This window comes from Diceros bicornis, chromosome 29 (genome assembly GCF_020826845.1).
Source record: "Diceros bicornis minor isolate mBicDic1 chromosome 29, mDicBic1.mat.cur, whole genome shotgun sequence".
NCBI lineage: Eukaryota > Metazoa > Chordata > Mammalia > Perissodactyla > Rhinocerotidae > Diceros > Diceros bicornis.
The window spans coordinates 26,507,406-26,534,900 of NC_080768.1; the positions used below are offsets into that span (position 1 = coordinate 26,507,406).

A 27,495-nucleotide genomic window follows, 5' to 3' on the forward strand; every position below is an offset into this window, starting at 1 on the left:
GGAGTTTGTGTGGCCGCCGCCGCGGGAACGTGAGCCCGGTAATTTTTCAACGGAGAAAGGCGAGGCTTTCGGGCTTGGCCAGTGAGAGGGAGCGAGTGCCGGGCTCCAGCGGCTTTCTTCTTACGTGACCCCCGGCATGGAGGAGGAGCAGAGCAAAGAGCCCGGCGGCGAGGCCGTGGCTCCCGCGCGGCGGGAGGAGCCGCGGCATCCGAATCCCGAGGTGAGAGGCGGCCCGCGCCCGCTCCGCCCGACGCCCGCGCCCCTTTCTTCTAGGGTGCTCCGTGGGAACCGCAGCCCGCGCGCCCCTCGACCCCAGCCCCGGGAGCCTTTACTCGGGGCGCTTGTCACTGAGCCCCCTCGGGGCCGAATTACTTGCTGGGTGAGAGTGAATAGTCGAGACGAGAAGCACGTGAACTGTGGTTGTAAAGTTCTGAGTGGGAATTCCGCTGTCAGCATTCTGTGCACGCTGTTGCTAGGGTCCTTCTGTCTAGTCCTGATCGGTAGTTGGTAGGCTGTTTTTTTAAAAAACCGCGCCATGTGCTGTAGATATGTGACCTTTTAAAATTTTGAAGCCCATCTCCTCTCAGTCTTAAGGTCATTGTGTTTATTAGTTGGAGCTTCGTCCCCGGTTTTTGCCCATTTAATACTATCTCATATAGACATAGTATATGACTGATATTAATGATTTTGACAGTTACCAGTAGTTTCTAGTTGCAGTGGCAAAATTGTAAAAACGGTCTTACAACTTATTGTCTCATCTTATATAGCGAATATAATTATTTTGACCAGCGCTGCAGATAAAATTGGTCATTTTCTATCAATAAACAAATGTTGAGCACCTCATAGAGTGGGTGTTGGCAAGAGGCTGCCTAGCTCTTGCTCTCCATCCACAGCCAGATCTTCACATAGCAGCGAGAATGGTCTGTCAATAACATGAGTCTGACTGGGTTCCTCCTTCGTCTTCAGTGTGCTGCCCCGCAGGACCTGGCTCCTGCCTCCGTTGCTAACTGCATCGCACACAGTGCTTCCCTTTCGCTCCCAGTGCGCCTGGCTCCCTCGCGTTCTTTTATGGTGGCAAGTCTTTCTCTTTTGGGTCTTTGTATGCTGCCTCTGTCCTGCCTGCTCGTCCTCGGGGTCTTGCCATAGTTATCTCATTCTCCTTAAGGTATTACTTTTCAAAGAGGTCTTCCTTGTCCCTTCTCTCTAAAGACCCACTCTTCCACCTCATCTCCCTCTTCAATCTGAGATACTGTTACTAACACCATCATGTAGCTCACTTTAAAAATAAGTTTTTAAAGTTTATTGTTAATAAGTGTGATTGAATATGCTTCATTATATTTGAAAGCCTTAAAACTGAGATATGATGACTTAAGGCCTGAGTCTATGTTCCAAATTGATTTTAACTGTCATTTTTGTTAAGAACCTGTTGTTGGGTATTCTTAATAAATGATGAGATGGGCCGGCCCTGTGGCTTAGCGGGTTAAGTGCGCGCGCTTCACTGCTGGCGGCCCGTGTTCGGATCCCAGGCGCGCACCGACGCACCGCTTCTCCCGCCATGCTGAGGCCGCGTCCCACATACAGCAACTAGAAGGATGTGCAACTATGACATACAACTATCTACTGGGGCTTTGGGGGGAAAAAATGACGAGAGAGGTTTTTTTTCCATCTCAATTAAGCAAAGTTTTTGTTGGAACTCAGCTAGCTGAATTTCCATTATCCCTAATGTCAATTGTTTCATAAACTAATAGATGTTGAACTTTTATATTTTTAACAAGTAGGTTCAAATTTCATTCAGAAGTCTTCCTGTGGAAGAATTTTCATCAAGTTAAATTCTGCCTCTTGAGTTTTTTTATAGTGTGCAGATGCAGAGTTGTTGTTGTTGTTTTTTAAATAGGTAATGCACAGTTTTTTTGGCAATAAAATAATGGAAACCTTTCCAAAACTTATTTTCAAAATGTTCTTGCCACAGAAAAGTTTTGATAAGCAGTTATTATCTAACTTAGTGTTAGAACATATTTTCTTTCATCTTGAAACAACAAATTATGTTCATTAAAAAAAAACTTCTAGGTTTCAAGCTATTAATCCTTTTCTCATCACAGAAAAAGACAACAATTTTGGAATACCTATCTTTTTGTAAAAGAAAACATGTAACTGATCTTTACATTCAACAACACTCAAGTACTTTGCCACAGTATAGTCGGTAAACCTCTGTTTGGTATAAAAGAGTTTCCTAGTCCCTCTCCATAATGCACAAATTCTCTTATTTGGGATAGTATAAACCATACCACCGCTTACTCAGACACATGAAAATTGCAAAATGTCACAGTACCGAGAAGGTGAATGTTCCTTTCTGTGGAATCTGTCCCACTTCCTCATTATATGGCCAGTGCTGTATGTGAAATGTGACAGATGGACATAGACGTTGGGGAGGATGCCATTGTCAATGTTTATGTTCTTTAGTAAACTACCTTTGTGTTTTTCTAGATTAATAATACATTGTAGGCTTTTAATATTTTCTTTCTGCTCCTTAGCAATTGACTTAAGTAAGCATCTTTCTTTGGAAACCGTTAGTGTAGACCGGAAGTTTGGGAGGAGATGCTGAGAGCTGGACCTTGGCTATCCCCTGAACTTCACTGAAGGAAGAGCACTAGAGTTGGACCGAGGAAAGGAAGCTGACCTTTCTTTATAGAAATCATGCTTTATAGCATATCTAGAAGAGGCCTCAGTGTTACTTGTGGGTAATTTTTGTAGCTACAATTTTAGATAAGGATTAAGCAAGTGAATCAGAGAGAGAGTTTAGCCTAGAGAAAATTTCGTTAAATTAACTGAGACGTGTTTTGGTAGGCAAACTGTTACTCAGCGTTGACCTAAATTTTAACTTGCCTGAAGATGATATTTAAAATTCCATGTAAATTTAAAGACAAAGGACAAATTATCCTGATTAAATTCTAATGACAAAGTAAGCAGGTATTGTAAATTTAATATATTATTGAAAGGTAGTTATTTTCTTCAGTCAAAGATTAGTGTAATAAAGTTCTTCACACATTTGTCAACAAGGAACTTCAATATAGTTATTCTTCAGTTTATGGGCAATCCACACATTGGAATTGTTGACCTCTTCCTCAGAGGAGATGAGAGTGAGCAGTTCTCGAGTACTCTGGCGCAGTACCTAGCACTGCATTTCCGTAAATATGTTACATTAAATTGAGAGTTTAGAGTGAGAAATAGTTCCTGAACCATCAGGATTAGTTCTAAGCCTGGGACTGTGGCCTGTCCATGGTCATCCCTCCTTAATGTGTAATTAAAGTTCATGGGGATAATGCGGTAAATTATGACTAAGTTAACAAGCTTTAATATGGATTAATAGTAAGGACCAATGTATTTTTGAAAATCCTGGGACACCTAATGTTTGTAACATTGCATGTGGAAAATAATTAACTTTTAAATGAATCTTTGAAACTTACCGTGTTAGTAATTTGGGCCTACTTGTGGAGTGACTAGAATTGAATCATGTTTTTTCTTAACACAGATTTTGATTTAAGAAAAGAGAAAAGGTTTACAATATAGTAATAACTAGGTTTTCTGAATAACTGGTATACCTGTAACTTTTGGAAATTGTGTGTTTTGAAACTGAATACATCTCCTTCTTTGCCTTGGGTACTAGAAAGTTTTAAACTACATTTCTAGTTCATTTTGTTTTTATATTTGGGAATTTCTGTTCACTTTGTGAAATGAAGTCAGGTTAAAAAATTCTCAGAAAGTTATTGACTTAGACATGCATAATTTTGCAAAGATTAATTTAAAAATTGATTCTTTTGTAAATTTTAGAATATTGTCTTTGAAAAGGTCTGTTCTACAGTCTGTAGTAGTAATAAGTAAAGTTACCATTTATTAATAGCCACGGTGCGTATGGTATTAGGAGCCTGATATACATAATCTCATTTAATCCTTATAATAATCTTGCGTAAATGCTATTTACCCTTACCATTACCAAACACCAACCGCCATTTAAGACAATTACTATTATGCTCTATTTTATAGATAAGGAAACTAAAGATCAGAGGCTAATAAGTAACTACCCACGGTCATGCTGCTAGTTAATGCTCGGCTGGGGCTCTGCTGAGGGGGCTCTGACTCCAGCACCCAGTGCTCTTTTTACTTAGCTTACCTGTAAGGAACCTCATGACTCAGAAGAGAGCGAGGTAAGTTGTGTTAGAAACACATCTTTCCTCTTCCTATTCTGTCTTCCCTCCAGTAGCCGAGATAGGTGCTTTTCGTTGAACATGTAGCACAGAGAGACCTCAGAAATTTGAATCTTTAAGATGTTTGTACTAGTTATCAACTATACCTTTTTTTTCTTTTTGTAGAAAAAGCAACGATGTAGATTTGATGGCCAAGAAACAAAAGGATCTAAGTTCATTACCTCCAATTCAAGTGATTTCAGTGACCCAGTTTACAAAGAGATTGCCATTACGAATGGATGCATTAACAGAATGAGTAAGGAAGAACTCAGAGCTAAACTTTCAGAATTCAAGCTTGAAACCAGGTAATTAAAAATGACTTTTTAAAATTATGAAAGTAGTACATGCTCATCCTAGAAAATCTTGAAAACACTGAAAAATTAAAAATCATCTCTAATCCTATATAAAAAGATAACCATTATTAACAATTCAGATAACATTAATTTACATTCTTGTATGCGAATCTTTGTGTGCAACTCTGTTTCTGTCAGTCTTTTAGATGATAAAGATTACTGAGTCAAAGTCTATGAATATTTTTGACAATCTACCAGCAGTGTGTAGGAGTTTCTACCTTGTTATACCAAGTATGTTGTAAATTTTTTTTATTTGCTCATTTGGTTGATGGTATCTTATTTTATTAATGAGATCAAATGTTTCCCTTTTGTCCATTTGTATTATTTTTATAAAGAGAGTTTCTTTGAAACCAGGTAATTTAAAAAAATCATTCACCTACCAAGAAATATTTTTTTTCTGTTTTAGTTTCTAAAACTATGCAGAATGATAGTATGCATTATGTTTAACTGTATGTTGAATGAGAAAACCTTGCAGCTCAGCCAGCTGTGTGTGTATTTTAATGATGTATACATGCTTAAGTTTTTAATAATTTTTTGCAAAACAAAGTACTTTATTTTGACTTAGGGCATGGGGCAGGAATGACCTTTGGAATGCAGAAAAACATACAGATTTTTGATAGAGAGTAGAACTGCCAGGCATCAAGAAAAAAACTAACTATGTGTAGTAGATGAAAACTGTTCTTGTTTCTGGGTATCCCTGAATCCTTGCTGTCTGATAAGCAGTAATCCTCCTCTTTGCTTCAAAATAGAGCTTCACTCCTTTTCAAAAGAGCAAACATACATTCTTTACACTTCTAGACTGTCTACATCATAATTTTTGAAGAAAATTTTTACCTTGACTCTTTCTATTATGAAGATATAGTCTGTAGCCTGTGGAAGATTTTCTGGGCAAAATTTTGGTCCTTCCCAGGTGTGAAGATCAGTTGCTTACTCCTGACTTGTATGGGAGCTAGAGATCTAGATGTATGTTTATACATTTATTCAACAAGCTCTTACTGAATTCTAAGCACTACACTAGGCGTTAAAGTTATAAAGGTAAAACACGTAAAGCTCACAGTCTTGGAAAAACACACTAATACAGAGTGACCAGTGCCCCAAGCACAGCATGGGAATACAGAAGAGAGTCTGTCTCAAGAATTCAAGGGTGACATTTGAATTGATGTGCCAAACAGAAAGAGAAGGAGGGTATTTCGGGCAAAAAGAACTCAGAACTCCTAATTTCTGTTTGTATGTTTTCTGCTACATGATGTTTCTTTTTCTTCAATTATTGTACAACCGGAGTTATAGAACATAAAAGCGTACCGCGTATTCAGGCAATGACTTGTAGTATGTTTTGTCTGCAGTATACGATGTACCGTGGGGAGGGGGAGCGTCTGAAGGTGATACTGAAATGATGGGTCAAAGCCAAGTTGTGAAAGAACTCTGTGCTCAAGTCTGCATTTTGCCTTGTAAGCAGAAGGGAGCCTTGTAAGCAGAAGGTATTTCAGCAGGAAACTGGCATTAGTGCTTAGTTCTCAAGTAAGGTGAAGAGGGAATAGGAGAGTTGTGATAGTGGAAGCATTTGCCATGGTCCAACAAGCTAATGGTAGCCGTCCTGGAGAGAATTAAGGAGAATTAAGGAGAACCAGATTCTGAATGTTTTTCTGAGTTGGAATTGGCAAAAATGGTGATTATTTGGGTGTGGAGGGGCAAAGGAGCTGTTAAAGATGCAGGTTTCTCTCTGGATCAACTGGTGATATGTTTGTGTTGCCATGAGGTTTGCAGGCAACCCTTTAGTAAAATATAGTTTCTCCAAAAAAGAAAGAAAGAAAAGAAATTAAGACAAAGTCATCCGAAGCTGTCACATGACACAAGGGTCACTCACAGTACCTTAATATGAAAGGAGTTAAGGGGTTTCCTTCCTAGGTTTTGGTAATTTGGAAAATCTCAAGCAAATAAATATATTAAGGCACTTTGTTGTAAAACAACTATCTGGTTAATTATCAGTATTTTCATGGATAGGATACCTTGTCAGTGGTAGTTTAGAAAGGAAAACAAAAAGTTAAAACAATTTTTTCTAATAGTCACTCATGGGCGATATGACCAAAATGTCTTACTTGTCACTACACTTTAATTATAATTTAGATCCTCTTATTTTTACTACCGTTCTGTATTTGCGAGCCATTATAGGACTCAGCCAAGTAACGCTAAAGGAAGTCTGAGCACTGACTGTGACTTTTAATTTTTTGAAGAAATATGTACTGTTTGAAGAACGTGACCACCATTACAATCATTGTTATTTATTTAGAACAACCCTTTCCTCACCCCTACATTTATGGTAAATTAAGAAATCTGCTTCCAGTTAAGAACCTACTGAATATGACAGTGTTACTCTGGACACAGTTCACTCTACATATCTTCTAAATTAGTTTTCCCAGTTAAATAGCTAACAGACATTCAACTTTATATAGTAGGCTCATAATGCTTTTATATTCATATGGATTTTTTTAGTTGTCTAACCTACAAAAGCCAAAAGAAAGGAAAGAGATGGCACAATATGTTCAATTCAATTGAATTTTCATATTCTGAAATTTGTATTTGGTCAGTAGAATAATTCAGTATTAATTTGAGCTTTTGTGTCATGTATGTCATCTTAGTATATAAGGCAATATGGCTATGTAGGTGGTGTATGCTGATAATGCTTATGGTTTGAAATATCAGTATTTATTGGAGAAAATGCTCTTATAGACTACAAAAGTGAAATTGCTTGCTAAGGAAAATATTGATACTGTATTAAACATTTTAATTAGTTCTTTGCTAACTTAGCTTTGAGTCTTGCTTTCTTTATATTTATTTTAGCTGACAATTGCTAAATTATGCTGTGACTGTCTGTTCAACGCAGTGCTGGCAGGTAAGAGTTCGTATTCTTGACTGTAAGAGTCACCACAGAGTTAATTTTATTCTCGTTTTCTTAGGGGAGTAAAGGATGTACTGAAGAAGAGGCTGAAAAACTATTACAAGAAGCAGAAGCTGATGTTGAAGGAGAGCAGTTGTGCTGACAGTTACTATGACTACATTTGTATCATTGACTTTGAAGCCACTTGTGAGGAGGGCAACCCACCTGAGTTCATCCATGAAATAATTGAATTTCCTGTTGTTTTACTGAATACTCATACCTTAGAAATCGTAAGTGAATTGTTATATTTTAATTTTATTTTAGCACCTGTTCTGGCATTCACTAGTAAGGCAAAGGATCTCATTTGCTGTTTTAGCTAGAATTAGAATTCTAAAGTGGGCTTTTTGCTTTTGCTGTGTACTTTGTATCAGCTTGATTAATAGAAGAGCTATAATAAAATAATTTCAGAGTCTACTTCTCTTCTTTTCCAGTAGCTAAAATTACAGTGTTTTTTCCATTTGTTTAGAACATATATCTGGCTGGACATCAGAATCTCCTGGGGAGTTAAAAAAAAAAAATACTGATACCTGGCCCTCTTCTCAGAGATTCTGGTTTAGTTGTTCTGTGGTGGGACCCCTAATATCAGCATTTTTTTTTAAAGCTTCTCAGTTGATTTGCAGTCAGGGTTGAGAACTACTGCTGCAGACTAATGTATACTCTGATCTCTAAAAACGATGATTTACAGGGGCCGGCCCCGTGGCTTAGCGGTTGGGTGCGTGCGCTCTGCTGCGGGCGGCCGGCTTCGGATCCCGGGCGCGCACTGATGCACCGCTTCTCTGGCCATGCTGAGGCCGTGTCCCACATACAGCAACTAGAAGGATGTGCAACTATGACATACAACTATCTACTGGGGCTTTGGGGGAAAAATAAAAATAATAAAAAAAAAAAATGATGATTTACAGACATCACTTTTCAACTCTGAATTGGCCATCTTTCTGGTGAAAAGTTTATGGGGAAAAGGACTCACATAACCTTGGCTTTTAAGCCATACAATATATGTGCTTTAGATACTTGTCAGTGCATTGTTAGTTCAGGAAGTCGGCAGGAATTCTCAAAAATAGTATTGTTTGCCTTGTAAAATCTGAGTGAGGGTATATCATAGCATCTCATGTATCCAGAGGATACTTCTGTGGTGTCCCCAGTTGCCACCAACACACTGGGAGTAAGTATAAAAAGGCTTTGTGCATTAAAACGCATAGATTTTTTTCTTAGTATTGTTCAAAGCCTCTTTTAGTTATCTTCTTGATCCGCCTATTTACATTATTTTGTTGTCCAAAGCAGATTAAAGGTCAGTAAATTAAAAGGAAAAATGACAGCTATGAAGGCAGATAATCTTGCATAATTCACTTCCTCTCTCTTACTATAGGTCATTGCTCTAGCACTTCTCTTCCCTCATTTAGACATTAATGATTTATTGCTTTCTACTATATTGTTCCCATCACATACAAACATGTAAGTTTTCACACCATAAAAAGCCTTCACTTGATCCCACTTTCCTGCCAGCTACCCCATTTCTTTGTTCCTCTATGGCAAATTTCTTTGAAAAAGTTGTGTATACCTCTGTCTCTATTTCCTCCCATTCTCTCTTAAACCCACACCACTACAGGTTATGTATTAAATCCTATCACTCAACAGTGTCATCTTGACCTTGACCTGAATCCTGGTAAAATTGATCACTCTCTCCTTGAAACACTTTCTTCAGGTGACTACCAGTACACCTCGTTCTCTTGATTTTTCTCCAGCCTCCTTTGCTGTTTCCTCCTTTTCTTCCCAACTTCCTAATATCAGATGCCCTGGCTTCAATCCTAGGTCCTCTTCTCTGTATAGATCCTCTCCCTTAGTGATCTCATCTATCATCTAGATCCATGGCTTTTAGAAACTGTATGCTGATGACTTCCAAATACATATCTCCAACCTGGACCTCTGTCCCAAATCCAGCTTACTTAACATCTCTACTGGACATCTAAACGGATTTGTTAACATGTCCCGAAGTGAATATACCCTCACCCTGTTTCATCTTCCGCCTTTCCTAGCTTGAGTGATGGCAACTCTTTCTAATTGCTCAGTTCAGAAACCTTGGAGTCATTCTTGACTCCACTGTTTGTCTCACATCACACATTCAGTCCATCAGCGACTCCTGTTTGCTCTGCCTTAAAAATATCTCCAGAACCCAGCTACGTAACTTGCACTGCTGTGACTAGTCTGAGCCCCGATACTTTCTTGTCTGGATTTATTGCATTCACCATCTAACCGACCTCTGTTTCTATCCTTGTCCCCCACAGCCAGTTCTCAACATAGTGACCAGAGTGATCCATGTTAAAAAATGTCAGATCATTTCACTCCTCTGCTCAAAACCGTTCAGTGCTCCCCAGTTAGAGTGAAAGTCGTATTCCTTATATGATCCGGCCTCTTGTTAGATCTGATTGCACCATATCGACCCGCTTGCTGTTGCTCAGAAATGCCAGGCATGCTCCACCCCCTCACCTTCCGGGGCTGTAGCTCTCCTTCCTTTCCTGCGGAGGTCTTGCTGCTAATTCCCTCTCTCTCATGCTCACTTCCTTCCAGTCCTCCTTAAACTCTCATCTTCTAAATAAAGCCTAACTGGTTGCCAGTTTAATAGTGTAATACCCGCCCCCCAAACCCCATGTTTCTGATCCCTCTTACCTACTCTACTTTATTTTTTAACTTACTATGTAATTTATTTAAGTGATTTATTTAAGTGGTTATTAAATATTTGGTCAATGAATGCATAGTTTTCTATAGCATTCTGTTAGAAGTATTAAATAGTAAATAAAATGTTATTAATGTTATGCTTAGTGTTACCTCCTTACCTACCTTGTAATGGTAAGGGAGGTTGCTGCATATTTTTGAAAGATTTTCATTTAAAATTATGAAACAAAATTTTGAAACTTAAAAGAATATAGACTTTATCTATGACATTCAGTTAAGTAGAATTTTTGCTTTTGCAACTTGTCTGGTAAGTAAAGAGCATCTACTTTTGAAGTTCAGGTGTTCTTTGCTGTTCCTTAATTTTGCTGTTTTACAATTGTTGGTAACTACTTATATAATTCAGCTGCTTAATACACTAGTGTGTAAAAATAATTTATTCTTAGGAAATATAAACATTTATTTTTCTTAGTTTTTTCATCTTCTACTGCAAGGAATATTCTTTGTCTTTTTCTCCATATCTACGTAATATTAACAGTTGCTGCTAAGTTATGTATTCAATCCTGTCACTCCACTAAAATCACTCATCAATGTCAATTTTCAGGCTTTGAAATTGTCCTTAATTTTTAACACGTGACTTAGTGTGACCTGGTTTAGGGAGGCAGTATTGGGTTAGAGGAGAAAGCACTTTGCGATCTGAGCCTGGTGATAACAATGCTGGCCGTACTGAGTTCACAGAGATGTTGTGAGCATAAGATAAGAAGGCAAGCGTGAAAGCTGCTTGAGGAGGTTAAAAATTGCTAAAAAATATAGTATTATCACCTTTTAGACTACCACATATCATATAGTCAGACTTTGAGTATTCAGAATTCAGTTTAATGGAATCTTAACCAAAAACAAGGACCGTTCAGGAGTAAACGAGAGAGCAGTAATCTGGAGCTAATTTATTATAACTGAAGACTGGCATTTCTTCAAAAGGATTTATTATTTAAAAAGCTCTTAGTATCTGAAGTAGAGGTTGCATTAATAGGCTTTACAGTTTCAAAATAACTACAAACAAAATTGTCAACATTTTGCTCCTCAGGAAAATGTTTATTTAAATTTTGGTTTGATGGCTTGGTTTCAGACACTTGCTTTATCTTAAAATTTTTTAAACTGTGAAACAATTTTTTAATTAAAAAATTAGAGTGCTTTGGGAATAGGAAATTTTCCTTAAGTTGTTAAAACTCTAGAAAGATCTATGTCATGAGCACCTATAAAATTACAAGGTCGTGTGGCTGAATTTGTCATGTATTATGTGTCATGTATGTTCTGTCATAGAAAATACTTTAACTTTGCTGTCCTTCCCTTGTAGGAAGATACGTTTCAGCAGTATGTGAGACCAGAGATTAACACACAGCTTTCTGATTTCTGCATCAATCTAACTGGAATTACTCAGGTTATAATTCTATGTTCCTTTTTCTAGAGTTTGAGAGAAATTTTGAAGTTAGGGATTTATTTCATAGTTTTTCAAAATTATTATTGTAAACAGTTTAAATTAATGTGATACTTTCCTTGCTTTGGTAAAGATCTTTCATATTCTAATATTTAAAAAATAGAAAAGCAAATTTTATACCTGGTAAAGTCTTTCTCAGCCTTTTCTTGTAAGGAGTTGTAGTGATGAATCTAAAGGTTTCATTTGTTGGGAGCGTTAGTAAAGGAAGTGCTACCCTGCTGCACTTGGAGATCAAGTTTTAAAGTGTCCCTGTTTACAGCCTGACTTTATATGTAGCTCAGGTTTTCTTAGGTCTCTGATTTTTGGTTGTTATCTAACATGGTAGGCCCTATGTTCGTTTACTTAGTTCTTTTATTCATTCATTCATTCACTCAACAAGTATTTGAGGGCCTACTATAATATTTGCCAAGGTACTAAGGGTACAAAGATGTTCAAGTCCCTTTCTCCTCAGCTCACTTAACGATCTCTAATCAGGAGGACAGACAGATTAAACCAGTGGTCACAATGTGATTAGGAAGACTTGACAAGTAAGTCAGTGTTCCATTAGGGTATTATGGGCATCTATAAAAAGCGCTTCCTGTGACAGAGGGAGTGGAGGGCTGCCCTGGGAACAACTTCCTCAAGTTGCTGAACTTGGGCTCAATTGTGATAGGTAAATAGGCAGAAAAGAACAACTGGGCATTTCAGGTGTGAACAGCAGCATTGTAAGTAGTTCGGGATGGTTCAAATGTGTATGGCCTAGCAAGAACAAGGTCACAAATAAAGCCAAAGTGGTGGGCAGAGGCAAGCCAGGTCATGAAGAGGCTTGTGTGTCTTTTTATCCTGAAGGCCTTGGGGAGCGTTCGGAGGATTTTAAGTATGAAAGGGTTGTGATGGATCAGATTTACATTTTAGCGAGGTCAGTCTGGCAACGGTGTGCAGTATGTTGTGGGAAGATATGAGCTTTGAGATAGGGAGACCCCTTTAGAGGGAGGGCTGTGGCTTTCAGTTGAGATTTCCCTTTTCTCCACTGTGGAGAATCAGTAAGCCACCAGGTCGAGGCCTTAAAAAAGAACCACTAGGGATGATCTTAAATCTTAATTTTGGGAGGATTATATACTTCACTTGAGAGCAGTCTCTAATACTTGGCTGTAAACAATTTTTAATTGACCTAAAAGTGAAATGTTAGGTGGATCTCAGCCAAGGAAATCATGAAGAGTTTAAAACGTCACAGAGAAGACTTTCTCTTACTGTTCCTTTCCCTCCATTGTTTGTGTCTGGGTATTTTGTACAGACTACCTGTGGCTACCTTGATTTTTATATATTTTACTTTTATATCCTCAGGATCAGGTAGACAGAGCTGATACCTTCCCTCAGGTACTCAAAAAAGTAGTTGACTGGATGAAATTGAAGGAATTAGGAACAAAGTATAAATATTCCATATTAACAGATGGGTAAGTATTTAGGAAAATTATCTTTTTTATCTGCTTTTTAAGACTAACGATTTCCTTATTTACTTTTAAATTTAATGTAACTTTAACTTTTAGAATAACCACAAAAAATATTATTTAGTAAAGGTCCTAGAGTCCCCCACAGGAGATGGTATTTTCCTTTCATATTCTTTTTCCTAGTTAAATTTTGAATTCTAGGGATCAAAGAGAGAAGGGAAAGCAGTGATAACAGTCTAATCCAGGACTAGAGAAAGATAAATATTAATATTAATATTTATCCATTAATATATGTTAATATTAATAGATAAATATTAATATGTAAAACTAAAATGACTTTACTGAAACTCTGTTTTTGTGAGAACACCTTCTCGCTCAAAAAAGTCCAGACTCTTCAGTCTGGCTTTCAGGGTCCTCTCATCTCATCCCACCCTCCCCGTGTAGCCTGCTCCACCTGCCATTATTCTCTTTTTCTCTGGGCAGGCTGGCCCAGGAATCACAGGGTTTGTCGTTTCTCCGTGCTTATTCCTGCCTTCCTCTCTACCAGAAGGCTGTCTTCCTTCACTACCTCTTTACCCTTATTCTCAGCCCGCCTTGTGTTTACTCCAACACTGCAACTCTCTTTTTTTGTTCTTGCAGTCTTGTATATATACCATTCATGTTGCCATCTGACTAAATATTCTGATATCTAAACTTTATGTAAGACTTATGCTTGCAAGGAGATGAAAAATCCTTTTAGAGTATAGACTTGTGCTACTTAAGTATAATAGTCTTCCATAATGCTTACTGTAGTGCTGAGCTCAAAATGTGTGCTCAGAAAGCATTTGTTAAATGACAAGCCTAGTGGGCAGATAGATGAGAGAGATGAGTACAAGCATTACGGCATTGTGTCAAGGCAGCTCCTATACCCATAACGCTATTAAGATTGAGGAAGAAAGTCCTAAAGAACTTCTGTTTCAAACTGTGGACAGGTTGTACACTAAAGCTGAATGTCACCTACATAAAGAGTTTAGAGACCCTCCCATACAACAGGAAAGAGCATTGAATTTAATCACAACATAATTGTGTTTAAAAATAAAAGTTTGAGGGGCCGGCCCGGTGGCGCAAGCGGTTAAGTGTGCGCGCTCCGCTGCGGCAGCAGCCCGGGCAGGGTTTGCCGGTTTGGACCCCGGGCGCACACCAACGCACTGCTTGACAAGCCATGCTGTGGCGGCGTCCCATATAAAGTAGAAGAAGATGGGCATGGATGTTAGCCCAGGGCCAGTCTTCCTCAGCAAAAAAAGAGGAGGATTGGCAGATGTTAGCACAGGGCTGATCTCCTCACAAAATAAATAAATAAATAAATAAAATAAAAGTTTGAGGGGCCAGCCCCATGGCGTAGCGGTTAAGTGCACGCGCTCCATTGCTGGTGGCCTGGGTTCGAATCCCAGGCTTGCACCAACACACCCCTTGTCAGGCCACGCTGTGGCGGCGTCTCACATAAAGTGGAGGAAGATGGGCACAGATGTTAGCTCAGGGCCAGTCTTCCTCGGCAAAAAAAACAGGAGGATTGGCATGGATGTTAGCTCAGGGCTGATCTTCCTCACAAAAATAAAAAAATAAAAATAAAAGTTTGGGAAAATGTTGACGGACCTCTTTAGAAATCTATTATTGATTTTAAACATGAATGAGGAGTGCTCCTGTTAAAGTATACAGGTCTTGCTGTCATAACACAGTATGTGTGATTCTGTAAAAACCTCACATTTTGGGACAGATCATTCAAAACATGCAATTTTGTAACCAGAGCACTAAAAAACAATAATGGATACCTCTAGAAATAATTTGGACAACCCAGGCTAGCAGCTCAGGTTAGGTGGAAGTTGCCTCCAAGGATATTGCAAATGCACAGAAGCAATAGGATTCTGGGGACAGGCACTTGTTTTTAATTTTCTGAAAGTACTCCTGTTGCCAGTGCAGCAGCTGAGTTGAGAGCCTTTTTCTTTCCTGCTGAAGGCTATAATAATTCCTACTGCTCTTATTCTGACTCCCTTTGCCTAGGAAAAGCCATGTATGAACCAACACGATTTCCACACTATACAGTCAATGTTCTCCTAACTCTGTAGGTTAATGAGCGTTGTAGAAACTTACACCATAGAGCAGAGCAAATTGTATTCTAACTACTCAATACCAACTACTTTTGTTTCTTTCAAGTATTTTGTTCATTTCTTTTTGTTTTTTGTTTTATTTTAAAGCACGCCCTCAAAGAACTTCCTAATATAAACCTGGCATTAAAAGTAAGCTTAGCAGAGTTATTTTAGAATTACGAAAAAATAGTTGACAAGATAGAGATCTGCCTAGGTAATCAGAACCACAAAAATGATCAAGATGAGCCTAATAAGAATTAGTCAGTTTGTGAAAAAAATTTAATACGCCTCACTTCTACTTTTCTTTGTTTTTTGAAAGTTTATTTTTCTATTAGTATTTTGGGGCAAGAGAGGTTAATTTTCTAAGCTTGATGTTGTGTGTGAATATAAGAAAGAAAGGTGACTTGTAAATAAAAACCAAATAGAATGACTTAAAATACTCACTTATAAGAATAGTATAGCATTTATTTTATCCATTTTTTTTCCTGTTTTTTGATTCGTGAGTTCATGGGATATGAGTAAGTTCCTGAACATTCAGTGCCGGCTAAGCAGGCTCAAATACCCTCCTTTTGCTAAAAAGTGGATCAATATTCGAAAGTCATATGGAAACTTTTACAAGGTAAAATTTCTATGTTTTATTGATTATACTGCTCTTTATTATGTTTGTATTTTATATTGTGTATTAAGTTGTGATTTACTAAGTGCTTTTCACAGAAGGCATATAATTAGTTGTTACTTTTCAGATTCCAAATTTATGTTCTTCTGAGTTTAGAAATAAAGATAAGCTACTTTTCTTATTCAACCTGTTACTTAATAGGTTAAGTATATACGCATAATCTTCAGTAACAGAGGTTTGAAACCATAGGGGTATTCGATATGTGGATTGTTTGTGGAACAGGTGCTCCCCACTGAATTTTAATTTTATCAAAGTTAATATATATATGTAGTGTAAATTTTCTAAATAGTATTGCAAAGCTTGTAACAAATGACAGTCTCCCATCACGGCCCTCACCAGTTCCTAATCTCCTGAGGCAAATGCTTTCAGCTTTTTATTTTTTTTTAATTTTTATTTATTTATTTTTCCCCCCAAGCCCCAGTAGATAGTTGTAGGTCATAACTGCACATCCTTCTAGCTGCTGTATGTGGGACGCGGCCTCAGCATGGCTGGAGAAGCGGTGCGTTGGTGCATGCCCGGGATCTGAACCCGGGCCGCCAGTAGCGGAGCACGCGCACTTAACCGCTAAGCCACGGGGCCGGCCCTGCTTTCAGCTTTTTAAAGTTATTTCTTCTAATAGTAACTTTCATATTTCTAAATTATGTGTTTATGCTATTTTTTGAATTTTCTTTTTTTATTTTTTAATTAATTAATTAATTTATTTATTGTGAGGAGGATTGGCCCTGAGCTAACATCTGCTAATCCTCCTCTTTTTGCTGAGGAAGACTGGCCCTGGGCTAACATCCATGCCCATCTTCCTCTACTTTATATGGGACGCCGCCACAGCATGGCTCGACAAGTGGTACGTCGGTGCTTGCCCGGGATCCGAACCGGTGAATCCCGGGCCGCCGCAGCGTATTTTTTTGTGAGGAAGATCAGCCCTGAGCTAACATCCGTGCTAATCCTCCTCTTTTTGCTGAGGAAGACCGGCTCTGAGCTAACATCTATTGCCAATCCTCCTCCTTTTTTTTCCCCCCAAAGCCCCAGTAGATAGTTGTATGTCACAGTTGCACATCCTTCTAGTTGCTGTATGTGGGACGCGGCCTCAGCATGGCCGGAGAAGCGGTGCGTCAGTGCTCGCCCGGGACCCGAACCGGGACTGCCAGTAGCAGAGCGCTCGCACTTAATCACTAAGCCACCGGGCCGGCCCCTATTTTTTGAATTTTCAATTTGAGCAATCTGTTAACTTCCTGCAATGCAAAATGAAGATTTAGCTCTATTTAAAAGCCACCGTACCTGCATGACCTTCCCCTCCCTGCATCCTTCTGATATAGTGACATTACCTTTATATCAAATCATTATTCTGTATTGACATTCCTATGACGCTGGAGAGGGTTCACAGCTTTTCCCCGGATTTCATAATTAACTTCTTTAGTTGTTTTCTTATCCCGTTACTCTCCAGTCAAACTGTAAATCACTTCTCTGTACTCAAAGCACTTAGGTGGTCTGTCAGTTTCTCGTTTTCTTTTTTTCCTTGGCAGCTAACTTCCTGAACCTTTAATCCTGTTGTAATCTAAACTATTTGTTCTTCAGGCTTCTTCTGAAATCATCTAGGAGATTTCCTTTGCTTCTCTGTCATGTGTTAGATCTTGTGTAATATTCTTTATCCGTTTACAACCTCATTTTGGTGAAGCACGTCCCAAAGTAGGTTCATGAGAAAAGGTGCTTTTTCTTAAAAACATTTTTTTGTGGTTTTAACATTTTTACAATAGAGAGCTATGCATACAGAAAAGTGGAATGTAACAGTTCGTTTTGAAGAGAAATCCCTTGTAACTTCCACCCACTTAACTCCCTTCCTTTCTCCCAGAGCTCTGGTGGTCCAAGCTTTCATGGGAATCATTTCATTGTTTTTCCTTAGAGCTTTAATATTTATGTTAAATATAAATATTTTTTATCCTTGTACCATAAAGTTTAGTTTTGCCTGTTGTTGAACATGATATAATAGGCATCATACTGGCTGTGTTGTTTATTTTGTTTTTTTTTCTCAAAATTATGTTTGAGATTCATCCATGTCATGTGTGTAGCTGTAGTTTATTTATTTGATTGCTGTGTAGAATTCCATTGTGTGAATATACCAGAGTTTGTCTGTTCTGCTTTGTCTGGCCGTTTGGGTGGTTTTCAGTTTGGGGTTTTATGAACAGTGCTGCTATAAACATTCTTGTCCCTGTCTTCTGCTGCCTTTGTGCACTTATTTCTCCAGGGTATAAATCTAGGAGTGGAACTGCTGGGTCATAGGATGTATGCATCATTGACATTACTAGATAATGCAAAAAGAGCTTTCCAAAGAGACTGTACCAGTTTGCACTCTCACCAGAAGAGTGTGTGAATTGACAGTTGCTCCTTGTCTTTGCCAGAATCTGCTATGCCACATGTTTTGAATGTAAATCTGGTGCGTGTGTGATGCCCTCTCATTGAGGTTTTAATTTGCATTTGCTAAATTACTTATGAGCCTGGGCTTCTTTTCCCATGATTATTAGCCATTTGGATTTCTTCTTTTGTGAAGTCCCTGTTTAAATCTACCCATTTTTTACAAATTGGGTAGTCTCTCCTTTTGTTATTGGTTTGTAGATCCTTATTTTGGATATTGTTCTCTTGATTATATTAGATAAATATTTTTTCCTTTCTTATGGATATATCTTTTCACTCATTTTGTGATTTCTTAAAAAAAGTTTGTTATAAAAAATTATAACCATGTACAAAAGTAGACAGGTATAATGAACCCTGGTGACCCCATTTTAACAGTTAGAAACTCATGGGCAACTTTGTTTCATCTGTGTCCCGGCCTACTTTCCCTTTTCCTTATTCTTTTAAAGCAGATCTCAAACGTTTTTTCATTTGATCTGTAAACATTTCATGATTTAACTCCGAAAGATAAAGACTCTTAAAAAACATAACTACCATACCATTATCACACCTAAAAAAATTAATTCCTTAATGTCATCAAATTATCATAAATATTTTGTTTTCTTTTACCTTTTGTGTGTTGAATCAGGATCGGAGTAAGGTCCACACACTTGCAACTGGTTGACGTGTCTCTGAAGTTTTTTAATCTAGAAGCTGGCTGCTCTTCTACCTCCTTTTTCCCTCTAGCATTTTTTTTTTAAAGAAACTGAGCCATTTGTCCTGTAGAGTTTCCCATAGTCTAGATTTTGCTCATTGTATCCTGTGATTTGGTTTCAAATGTGCCTCTCTCCTCTGTATTTCATATAAATTTGTAGGGGATGGATCATCTTTAGGGTTTTTTTTTTTTGGCTGCAACTCCCAAGTGGTAATGCATTCTTATATTAGGGCATCTTTCTCAAACCTTTAACTTAGAGGAATAATTTATTTATTCTAAGAATAATTATTAATAATAAAACCATAAAATAATTTTCAGGTCTATGTAAAAACATCTACAGCTCCCAGTGCCTCAGAGTGATCAGAAAGTTGTGGGGATATTAAGGCAGTAAAATTGTCAGTGCTCTTTGAAGTGGAGAATAATATTTTTCTGTGGATCTGTTTATGTTGATCAATTTCCTGCATGGTTTTCTCCTCTTCATGGTAGATATCAACTATAATGCCAATTAGTAGTGTAAGTTGAGGAAACTTATGTTTTCTTTTTTAAAATTTTTTCTTCTTTTTTTTTGGTTTGCCTTATCCAAGTAGGCCTAAAAGTCTTATCACAAATTTGTACTGTATATGATGCTGACAAGGTTTGGTCTTTGGTATATGATGTGTACAAAGTATTCTTTTCTTCTTTTTGAAACTAAAAGTGACTTTTTACCCAACCTTTCTTGAGAGTGGAGGGTGGAGATGGATAATTAAACTTGAAATTAATGTTTTTATTTCCTTTTCATAAATTTTAAAAACTTATAAGGGAAGTGTAATGCATTTCTGTTAAATAACTAGCTTAAACTTAAAATGAGGTTCGATTTTTTGTATAGGTAGTCTGAAACAATATGAATAAAAATACAGCCTAAGACACAATTTTATACAAGATTTTAGAAAATAAAATTTTTCTTCTGTATGGCGTCATCAGACTCAAATGTAAGTTTAGCATTTACAAAAATATACAAATGTGTTAGTTTCTTTACTTCTTTTATAGTTTTATAGTTCTATATATGAATTAAAATGTTGTTTTTGAAGGAAGAGTAAAGAATTAAATATACCTCTTGAAGGTGAAACTTGTGTTTGTTTTTGTTCTTTTGTTTTTTTCCTGTACAGGTACTCAATTTTGGGATAAATTTGAGATAAGCTCACATGAATTTCATTTTCCGCTGAAATTAGACTCCTTCTGTTCTTGCTTTCTTGTTAAGAAAAAGCTTGCTTACACATATAAGAAGTTGCAAAGTGCAACTTCATTGCACTTTGCAAATGTTCATTGCCTTCCTGTGAATGACAGGACCCTCCTCTTTTGCAGATAGCCACAACTTTGCTAGAGGCAGATCAGTCAGCCTCATCTCCAGTGTACCATCAGACTGTACCTTACAAAGCTCTCTTCTCAAAGTCAAATTCTCAGGCTGAGCAGAGGATTCAGAGAAAGGGTCCTTCCCTTAATCATACTCTGGTGTTGAAAGGGAGGAAAAACACTAATTTCCTACAGTTTTCCAGGTGGCTTTCAATAAGTCTTCAGACTTGCTAGTAGCTTTCCTCACTATCAAGCCCATGCAAAAGCATGAATATTTAAGATTTCCTTTTGCGCTATGATATTTCCAAAGACTCAGTTTCCTTTGAAATCCAAGAGGCTTGTCACTTGAAGTTAAATGATTTCTCCAGGGTCTTATAGGGACTTCTTCAGTTGGCTTATGTGATGAACGTGTCTGCTAAGTAGGCTAGTTTTTGCAGCTCTTCTTCAAACCACTCAGCAAAATCTGCCCTCCTAGTTTCCTACCACTCACCTTTCTGGTCAGACACCTGCTGAGAACTTTTCCTTGCGAGGCCAGAGGAAGCATGAAGCTTATGTGTTCTTTATCCAAGTTTTCACACAGTTTAAATTTTAAACATGATTGAATGAAGTAGCCTTTGTTTAATAGAGTTAACCATTTTTATGGTGCTATCCAGGACTTTTCATTTTATCTCTGAGATTTGTTTTTTATTGTGGTAAAATGTACATAACATAAAATTTACCATTTTAATCATTAAAAAAAAAATTATTTTAGGGGCCGGCTCCATGGTGTAGTGGTTAAGTCCGGCATGCTTCACTTCAGGGGCCTGAGTTCACAGGTTCAGATCCCTGGTGTAGACCTATACCACTTGTCAAGCCACACTGTGGCGGCAACCCACATACAAAATAGGGGAAGATTGGCACAGATGTTAGCTCAGAACAAATCTTCCTCACCAAAAAATAAATAAAAAACGTTATTTTATTGAGATCATGTTGGTTTATAACATTGTGTAATTTCAGGTGTGCATTAATATATATCAGTTTCTGTGTAGACTGCATTGTGTTCACCCCCAGTAGTCTAGTTTTTGTCACCATACATATGTGCCCGTTTACCTGTTTCCCCCTTCCTACCACACCCCCTTCCCCTCTGGTAACCACTAATGTGTTCTCCTTATCCCTGTGTTTGTTTATCTTCCACAAATGAGTGAAATCATACGGTGTTTGTCTTTGTCTGGCTCATTTAGCTTAATGTAATATCCTCAAGGTCCATCCATGTTGTTGCAAATGGCATAATTTTGTCTTTTTTTATGGCTGAGTAGTAGTCCATTGTGTATATATATATACTGCGTCTTCTTTATCCATTCGTCAATTGATGGGCACTTGGGTTGCTTCCACGTGTTGGCTATTGTGAATAATGCGATGAACATAGGGGTGCATAAATCTCTTTGAATTGTTGATTTCATGTTCTCTGGATAAATACTCAGTAGTGGGATAGGTGGATTGTATGGCATTTCTGTTTTTAATTTTTTGGGAAATCTCCATACTGTTTTCCATAGGGGCTGCACCAGTTTGCATTCCCGCCAGCAGTGTATGAGGGTTCCTTTTTCTCCACATCCTTCCCAGCGTTTGTTATTTTTTGTCTTGTTATTATAGCCATTCTGACAGGTGTAAGGTGATATCTTGTTGTAGTTTGGATTTGCATTTCCCTAATAATTAGTGATGTTGAAGGTGTTTTCATGTGCCTGTTGGCCATCTGTGTATCTTCTTTGGAAAAATGTTCATATCCTCTGCCCATTTTTTGATCAGATTGTTTGTTTTTTTGTTGGATTGTGTGAGTTCTTTATGTATTTTGGACATTAACCCATTGTCGAATATATGATTTGCAAGTATTTTCTCCCAGTTGGCGGGTTGTCTTTTTGCTTTGTTTATGGTTGCCTTTGCTTTGCAGAAGATTTTTAGTCTTATGCAGTCCCATTTGTTTATTTTTTCTTTTGTTTCCCTTGCTGAGTAGACATGTTATTATTTTAACCATTTTTAAGTGTACAGTTCATTGTCATCAAGACCATTCGTATTGTCATGTAGTGATCACCACCATCCATCTACAGAACTTTTTCATCTTCCAAAACTGAAGCTCTCTACCTTTTAAACAATAACTCCCTATTCCCCCTTCCTTCAACCCCTGGCAACTACCACCCTACTTTCTGTATCTATGAATTTGACTACTCTAGGTATCTCGTGAAAGTGGAATCATACGATATTTGTCCTTTTGTGACTGACTTATTTCACTTACCCTAATGTCTTCAAGGTTCACACATGTTGTAGCATATGTCAGAATTTCTTTCCTTTGTAAGGCTAAATATATTCCATTGTTTGAGGATTTCTGACTTTTTTTTTTCTTTTGTGTGGAAGATTAGCCCTGAGCTAACATCTGTTACCAGTCCTCCTCTTTTTTGCTGAGGAAGATTGGCCTTGGACTAGCATCTGTGCTCATCTTCCTCTGCTTTATACGTGGGATGCCTGCCACAGCGTGGCTTGATAAGCAGTGCTAGGTCCATGCTGGGGATCTGAATCTGCTAACCCTGGGCTGCTGAAGTGCAGCGAGTGAACTTAACCACTATGCCACCGGACTGGCCCCAGAATTTCCTACCTTTTTAAGGCCAAGTAATATTCCATTGTATGTATATATACCGTATTTTGTTTATTCTTTCAACTGTTGATGGACACTTGGATTGCTTCTACCCTTTGGCCCTCGTGAATAATGCTACAATGCACACGGATGTGCAAATATGTGTTTGTGTCCCTGCTTTCAATTCTTTCACTCTAGGTGTACCCAGAAGTGGAACTGCTGGATCGTATGATAATTCTGTGTTTAATTTTTTTAGGAACTCCCATACTGTTTTCCACAGTGGCTGCACCATTTTACATTCTCATCAGCAATGCACAAGGGTTCCAATTTCTTCACATCCTTGCCAACACTTGTTATTTTCTGTTTCCTTTTTTTTTTTTTTTTAATAATGGCCATCTAACGGTACAAGGTGGTATCTCATTGTGGTTTTGATTTGTATTTCCGGAATGATTAGTGATGTTGAGCATCTTTTCATGTACTTATTGGCCATTTGCCTATCTTCTTTGGAGAAATGTCAAATCCTTTGTCCATTTTTTAATCAGGTTGTATGTTTTTTTATTGTTGAGTTTCAGGAATTCTTTATATATTCTGGATATTAATCCTTTTTCAGATATATGGTTTGCAAGTATTTTCTCCCATTCTGTGGGCTGCCTTTTCACTCTGTTAATAGTGTCCTTTGATATGTAAAAGTTTTAAATTTTAATGGAGTCCAATTTATCTATTTTTTCTTTTGTTTCCTGTGTTTTTGGTGTCATAGCCAATAAATTATTGCCAAATCCCGTGTCATGTAACTTTTCCCCTGTATTTTCTTCTAAAAGTTTTATAGTTTTAGCTCTTAGGTTTAGGTCTTTCATCCGTTTTGAGTTAATGTTTATATAAGGTATAAGGTAAGGTCCAACTTCATTCTTTTGCATGTGGATATCCAGTTTTCCCAACACCATTTATTGAAAAGACTGTCCTTTGCCCATTGAATGGTCTCAGCACCTTTGTCAAAAATCACTTAACTATATAGGCAAGGGTTTATTTTTGGGCCTTCTGTTATATTCCATTGGTCAATATGGCTATCTTTATGCCGGTGCCACACTATTTTGATTACTGTAGCTTTGTTAGAAAGTTTTGAAATCAGGAAGTATGAGACCGCCAACTTATTTTTCAAGATTATTTTGGCCATTTGGGGCCTCTTGATATTCCATGTGAATTTTAGGATGGGATTTTCTATTTCTGCAGAAAACGTTATTGTGATATTATTAGTGATTGCATTGAGTCTTTAGAGTGCTTTGGGTGTTATTGATAACTTAAAACTATTGTCTTTTAGTCCATGGACACAGATGTCTTTCCATTTAGTTATGTCTTTAATTTCTTTCAGCAGTATTTTATAATTTTCAGTGTACAAGTCTTTCAGCTCCGTGATTAAGTTTATTCCTAAGTAATTTTTCTTTCTGATGCTATTGAAATGGAATTGTTTTCTTAATTTCTTTTTTGGATTGTTCATTGTTATATATAGAAATGCAACTGACTTTTGCGTGTTGATTTTGTATCGTGTGACTTTGCTGTTTGATTATTAGTTCAAACAGGTTTTTTGGTGGCATCTTTAGGGTTTCTACATGTAAGATCATGCCATCTGCAAGCAGAGGTAACTTTACTTCTTCCTTTCTAATTTGGATGCCTTTTCTTTGTTTTTCTTGCTTACTTGTTCTGGTTAGAACTTCCCATACTATGTTGAATGGAAGTGGTTAAAGTGGACATCCTTATCTTGTTCTGCATCTTAGAGGAAAAGCTTTCAGTCTTTTACCATTGAATATGTTATTTGCTGTGGGTTTTTCATATGCCCTTTTATTTTGAGGTAGTTTCCTAGTTTTCCTAGTTTGTTGAGTGTTTTTATCATGAATGAGTGTTCTGTTTTGTCAAATGCTCTCTCTGCATCAATTGAGATGATCATGTGTTTTTTCCCTTCATTGATCTTCGTTTGTTGAGCCATCCTTTCTTTCTAGGAATAAATCACACTTGGTCATGGTATATAATCCATTTAATGTGCTACTGAATTCAGTTTGCTAGTATTGTTGAGCATTTCTGCATCGGTATTCATAAAGGGTATTGGCCATAGTTTTCTTGTCTTGTGGTGTCTTTGTCTAGCTCTGGTATCAGGGTAATGCTGGCCTCATTGAGTGAGTTAGAAAATGTTCCCTCCTCTTCAGTTTGTTGCAAAGATTTGAGAAGGATTGGTGCTAATTCTTTAAGTGTTTGGTAGAATTCACCAGTGAAGCATTTTGGTCCTGGGCTTTTCTTTGTTGGAAGGTTTTTGTTGTTTTTGATTACTGACTCAGTCTATCTTACTTTTATATATCTGTTCAGGTTTTTTGTTTTCTTCACGATTCAGTTTTGGTAGGTTGTGTATTTCTAGGAATAGTTCATTTCACGTAAGTTATTCAATGTTTTGGAAAAGTTATTTTTAGAAGCACACTTTCTAGGTGATTTTTAGTGGAAGGCCCAGAATGTATTGCAGTATTACAGCTTAGGATAGCTATTGATGTTTCTCATGTTGGTTTTATATCATTTGCTTTGTGATTCTCCCAATAACCCAGTGAGTAAACAGTACAACTATTATTCTCAGTTTACAGATGAAGAAGCTGAGGCTCCAAGATGCATAGGCGCCATAGCTATACAAACTACAGAATGTAAAACTTAACAAATCTCATTCCTGTTAGGGATATACAGGAGATAGAATAGTGGTTCTCAAAAGCAGGGGAGTATATTGGAATTTGAGGACTGTGTGAGATTTTTATATTTATCAAAATGGAGCGGGTATTTAAATAGGTTGAAAAATACCCCATGACATTGTCTTTCATTCTTGATCTTCATTATTTTTAGTCATCTAGAAAGGCTAAATATTTTTTGGTGTATCTTTCTAAGCAGTCAGTCAAGTAAAATAATACATTACAGAAAAATACCATGCAAATTTGTTTGGGTTAAAAAGGTAGAGCTTCAACTTAGATGTCCAGAACAATACATTGCCTTTCATAAATGATGTATAAACTACAAACCTGTAAACTTTTCAGATGTCTTAAGGATTCCATCTGTTTATATGTATTTTCTTCTCAAACTCTAAGATCTTTTTTTAAAGCTCTGAAGGTTCGAGTTGTTTGCTTTATTTGACCAGGAGTATTTGCCCTTTGCCTAACTTTATTTAGCTATTACTGTTAATTTTCAGTTTCTTATTTTTTCCACTTTACAGTGACTTACAGAATACTAAGGAATTATTTACTAAGCTGTATGTTTATTTTTTAGGTTCCTAGAAGCCAAACCAAACTGACAATAATGCTTGAAAAACTAGGAATGGATTATGATGGGCGGCCTCACAGTGGTTTGGACGATTCTAAGAACATTGCCCGAATAGCAGTTCGAATGCTTCAGGATGGATGTGAACTCCGAATTAATGAGAAGATGCATGCAGGACAGCTAATGAGTGTGTCCTCTTCATTACCAATAGAGGGCACTCCAGCCCCACAAATGCCACATTCTAGGAAATAACAGCATTTTTGTCCTTTTGCCGGTGGATCGTTCTCTCTAACTGGAGTTGCTACAGAGAGGTAGCAGATGAGTACTTATTGCATTAGTCCTACAGTGCAAGATTTAAGCACCTTAAACATTTAAAATCTTATTACAGTTATAGCTCTAATATGTATATCAACAGATTTATGGGAAGGGCATATCGAATTCTTTGTCACCAGCACTTTTGATATGAGCAGTATTTGTTACACAGTAACAGTTCCTGCTTAGAACTCAATTTTGTAATTTAAGGTGTCCAAGATGTGTTCCTTTTGGTTTTAAAATGCAAAGGTTTATTGGCTCTCCCCTTGAATGTCATATCTTATTGATGTTAAGATATATAATGTATTTCTATGTTAGCATCATTAGATCAAATCATTTCTTAAAATGCAGAAAAGATTGGAAGGTGGGCCTAATCTAGCCTTTGGGTTTTAAGAATATCATAGTCTTTTTAATTTTTGAAGTTAAAATGTGAAGTTCAGCTGTGTGTGGTAAATTTCATGAAGTACTTGGTACACATATCTACTTAGATTTCTTTTCAATTCATAATTGAGAAACTTGTGATAGATTATAGGGTCTGGTTAAAAATTCAGTTAATGATGAGATTATTGGAAAGTCAGAAGAAAATACCATTTAAAGGAATATAAGGGCTGTAGCTCAAACTTTATAATACATAGATAAATCAGTGGGGTTTTTTCAGCTTGGTTTTTTGGTTTGCCTCCTTCTTGTGACACATATCTGCCCTAATACTTAAATCTAAGAGACCATGCTTTGAAATAGACTTAAAATTGAGGATTACCACTTAACTTTGCATTTGTATTCAACATTATGAGTGAGGTTAATAAAGTCAAATAATGCTTTCCACCATATCTTATGTTTTTATTATTAAAAACTGATTTTACATAGGAAGTGACAACTAAATATTGAATAGTTAATTTTTAACTAATTCTAAAAACAAAAATGTTCATGGAGTGGAGAAAGTAAAATTCTTATTTAGAAGCTAA

The 27,495-nt window shown here is 37.2% G+C and overlaps 1 protein-coding gene across 1 annotated transcript; it reads left to right on the forward strand.

Annotated features, from left to right (window-relative positions):
- On the forward strand, window positions 1-27,353 carry ERI1 (exoribonuclease 1). Its single transcript, XM_058525136.1, has 7 exons — window positions 1-220; window positions 4,368-4,546; window positions 7,549-7,759; window positions 11,551-11,634; window positions 13,015-13,124; window positions 15,746-15,860; window positions 26,231-27,353. Exons 1-7 carry the CDS (start codon window positions 137-139, stop codon window positions 26,471-26,473), a joined length of 1,026 nt encoding a protein of 341 aa, XP_058381119.1. The 5' UTR covers window positions 1-136; the 3' UTR covers window positions 26,474-27,353.
- The last annotated feature ends 142 nt before the right edge of the window (window positions 27,354-27,495 follow it).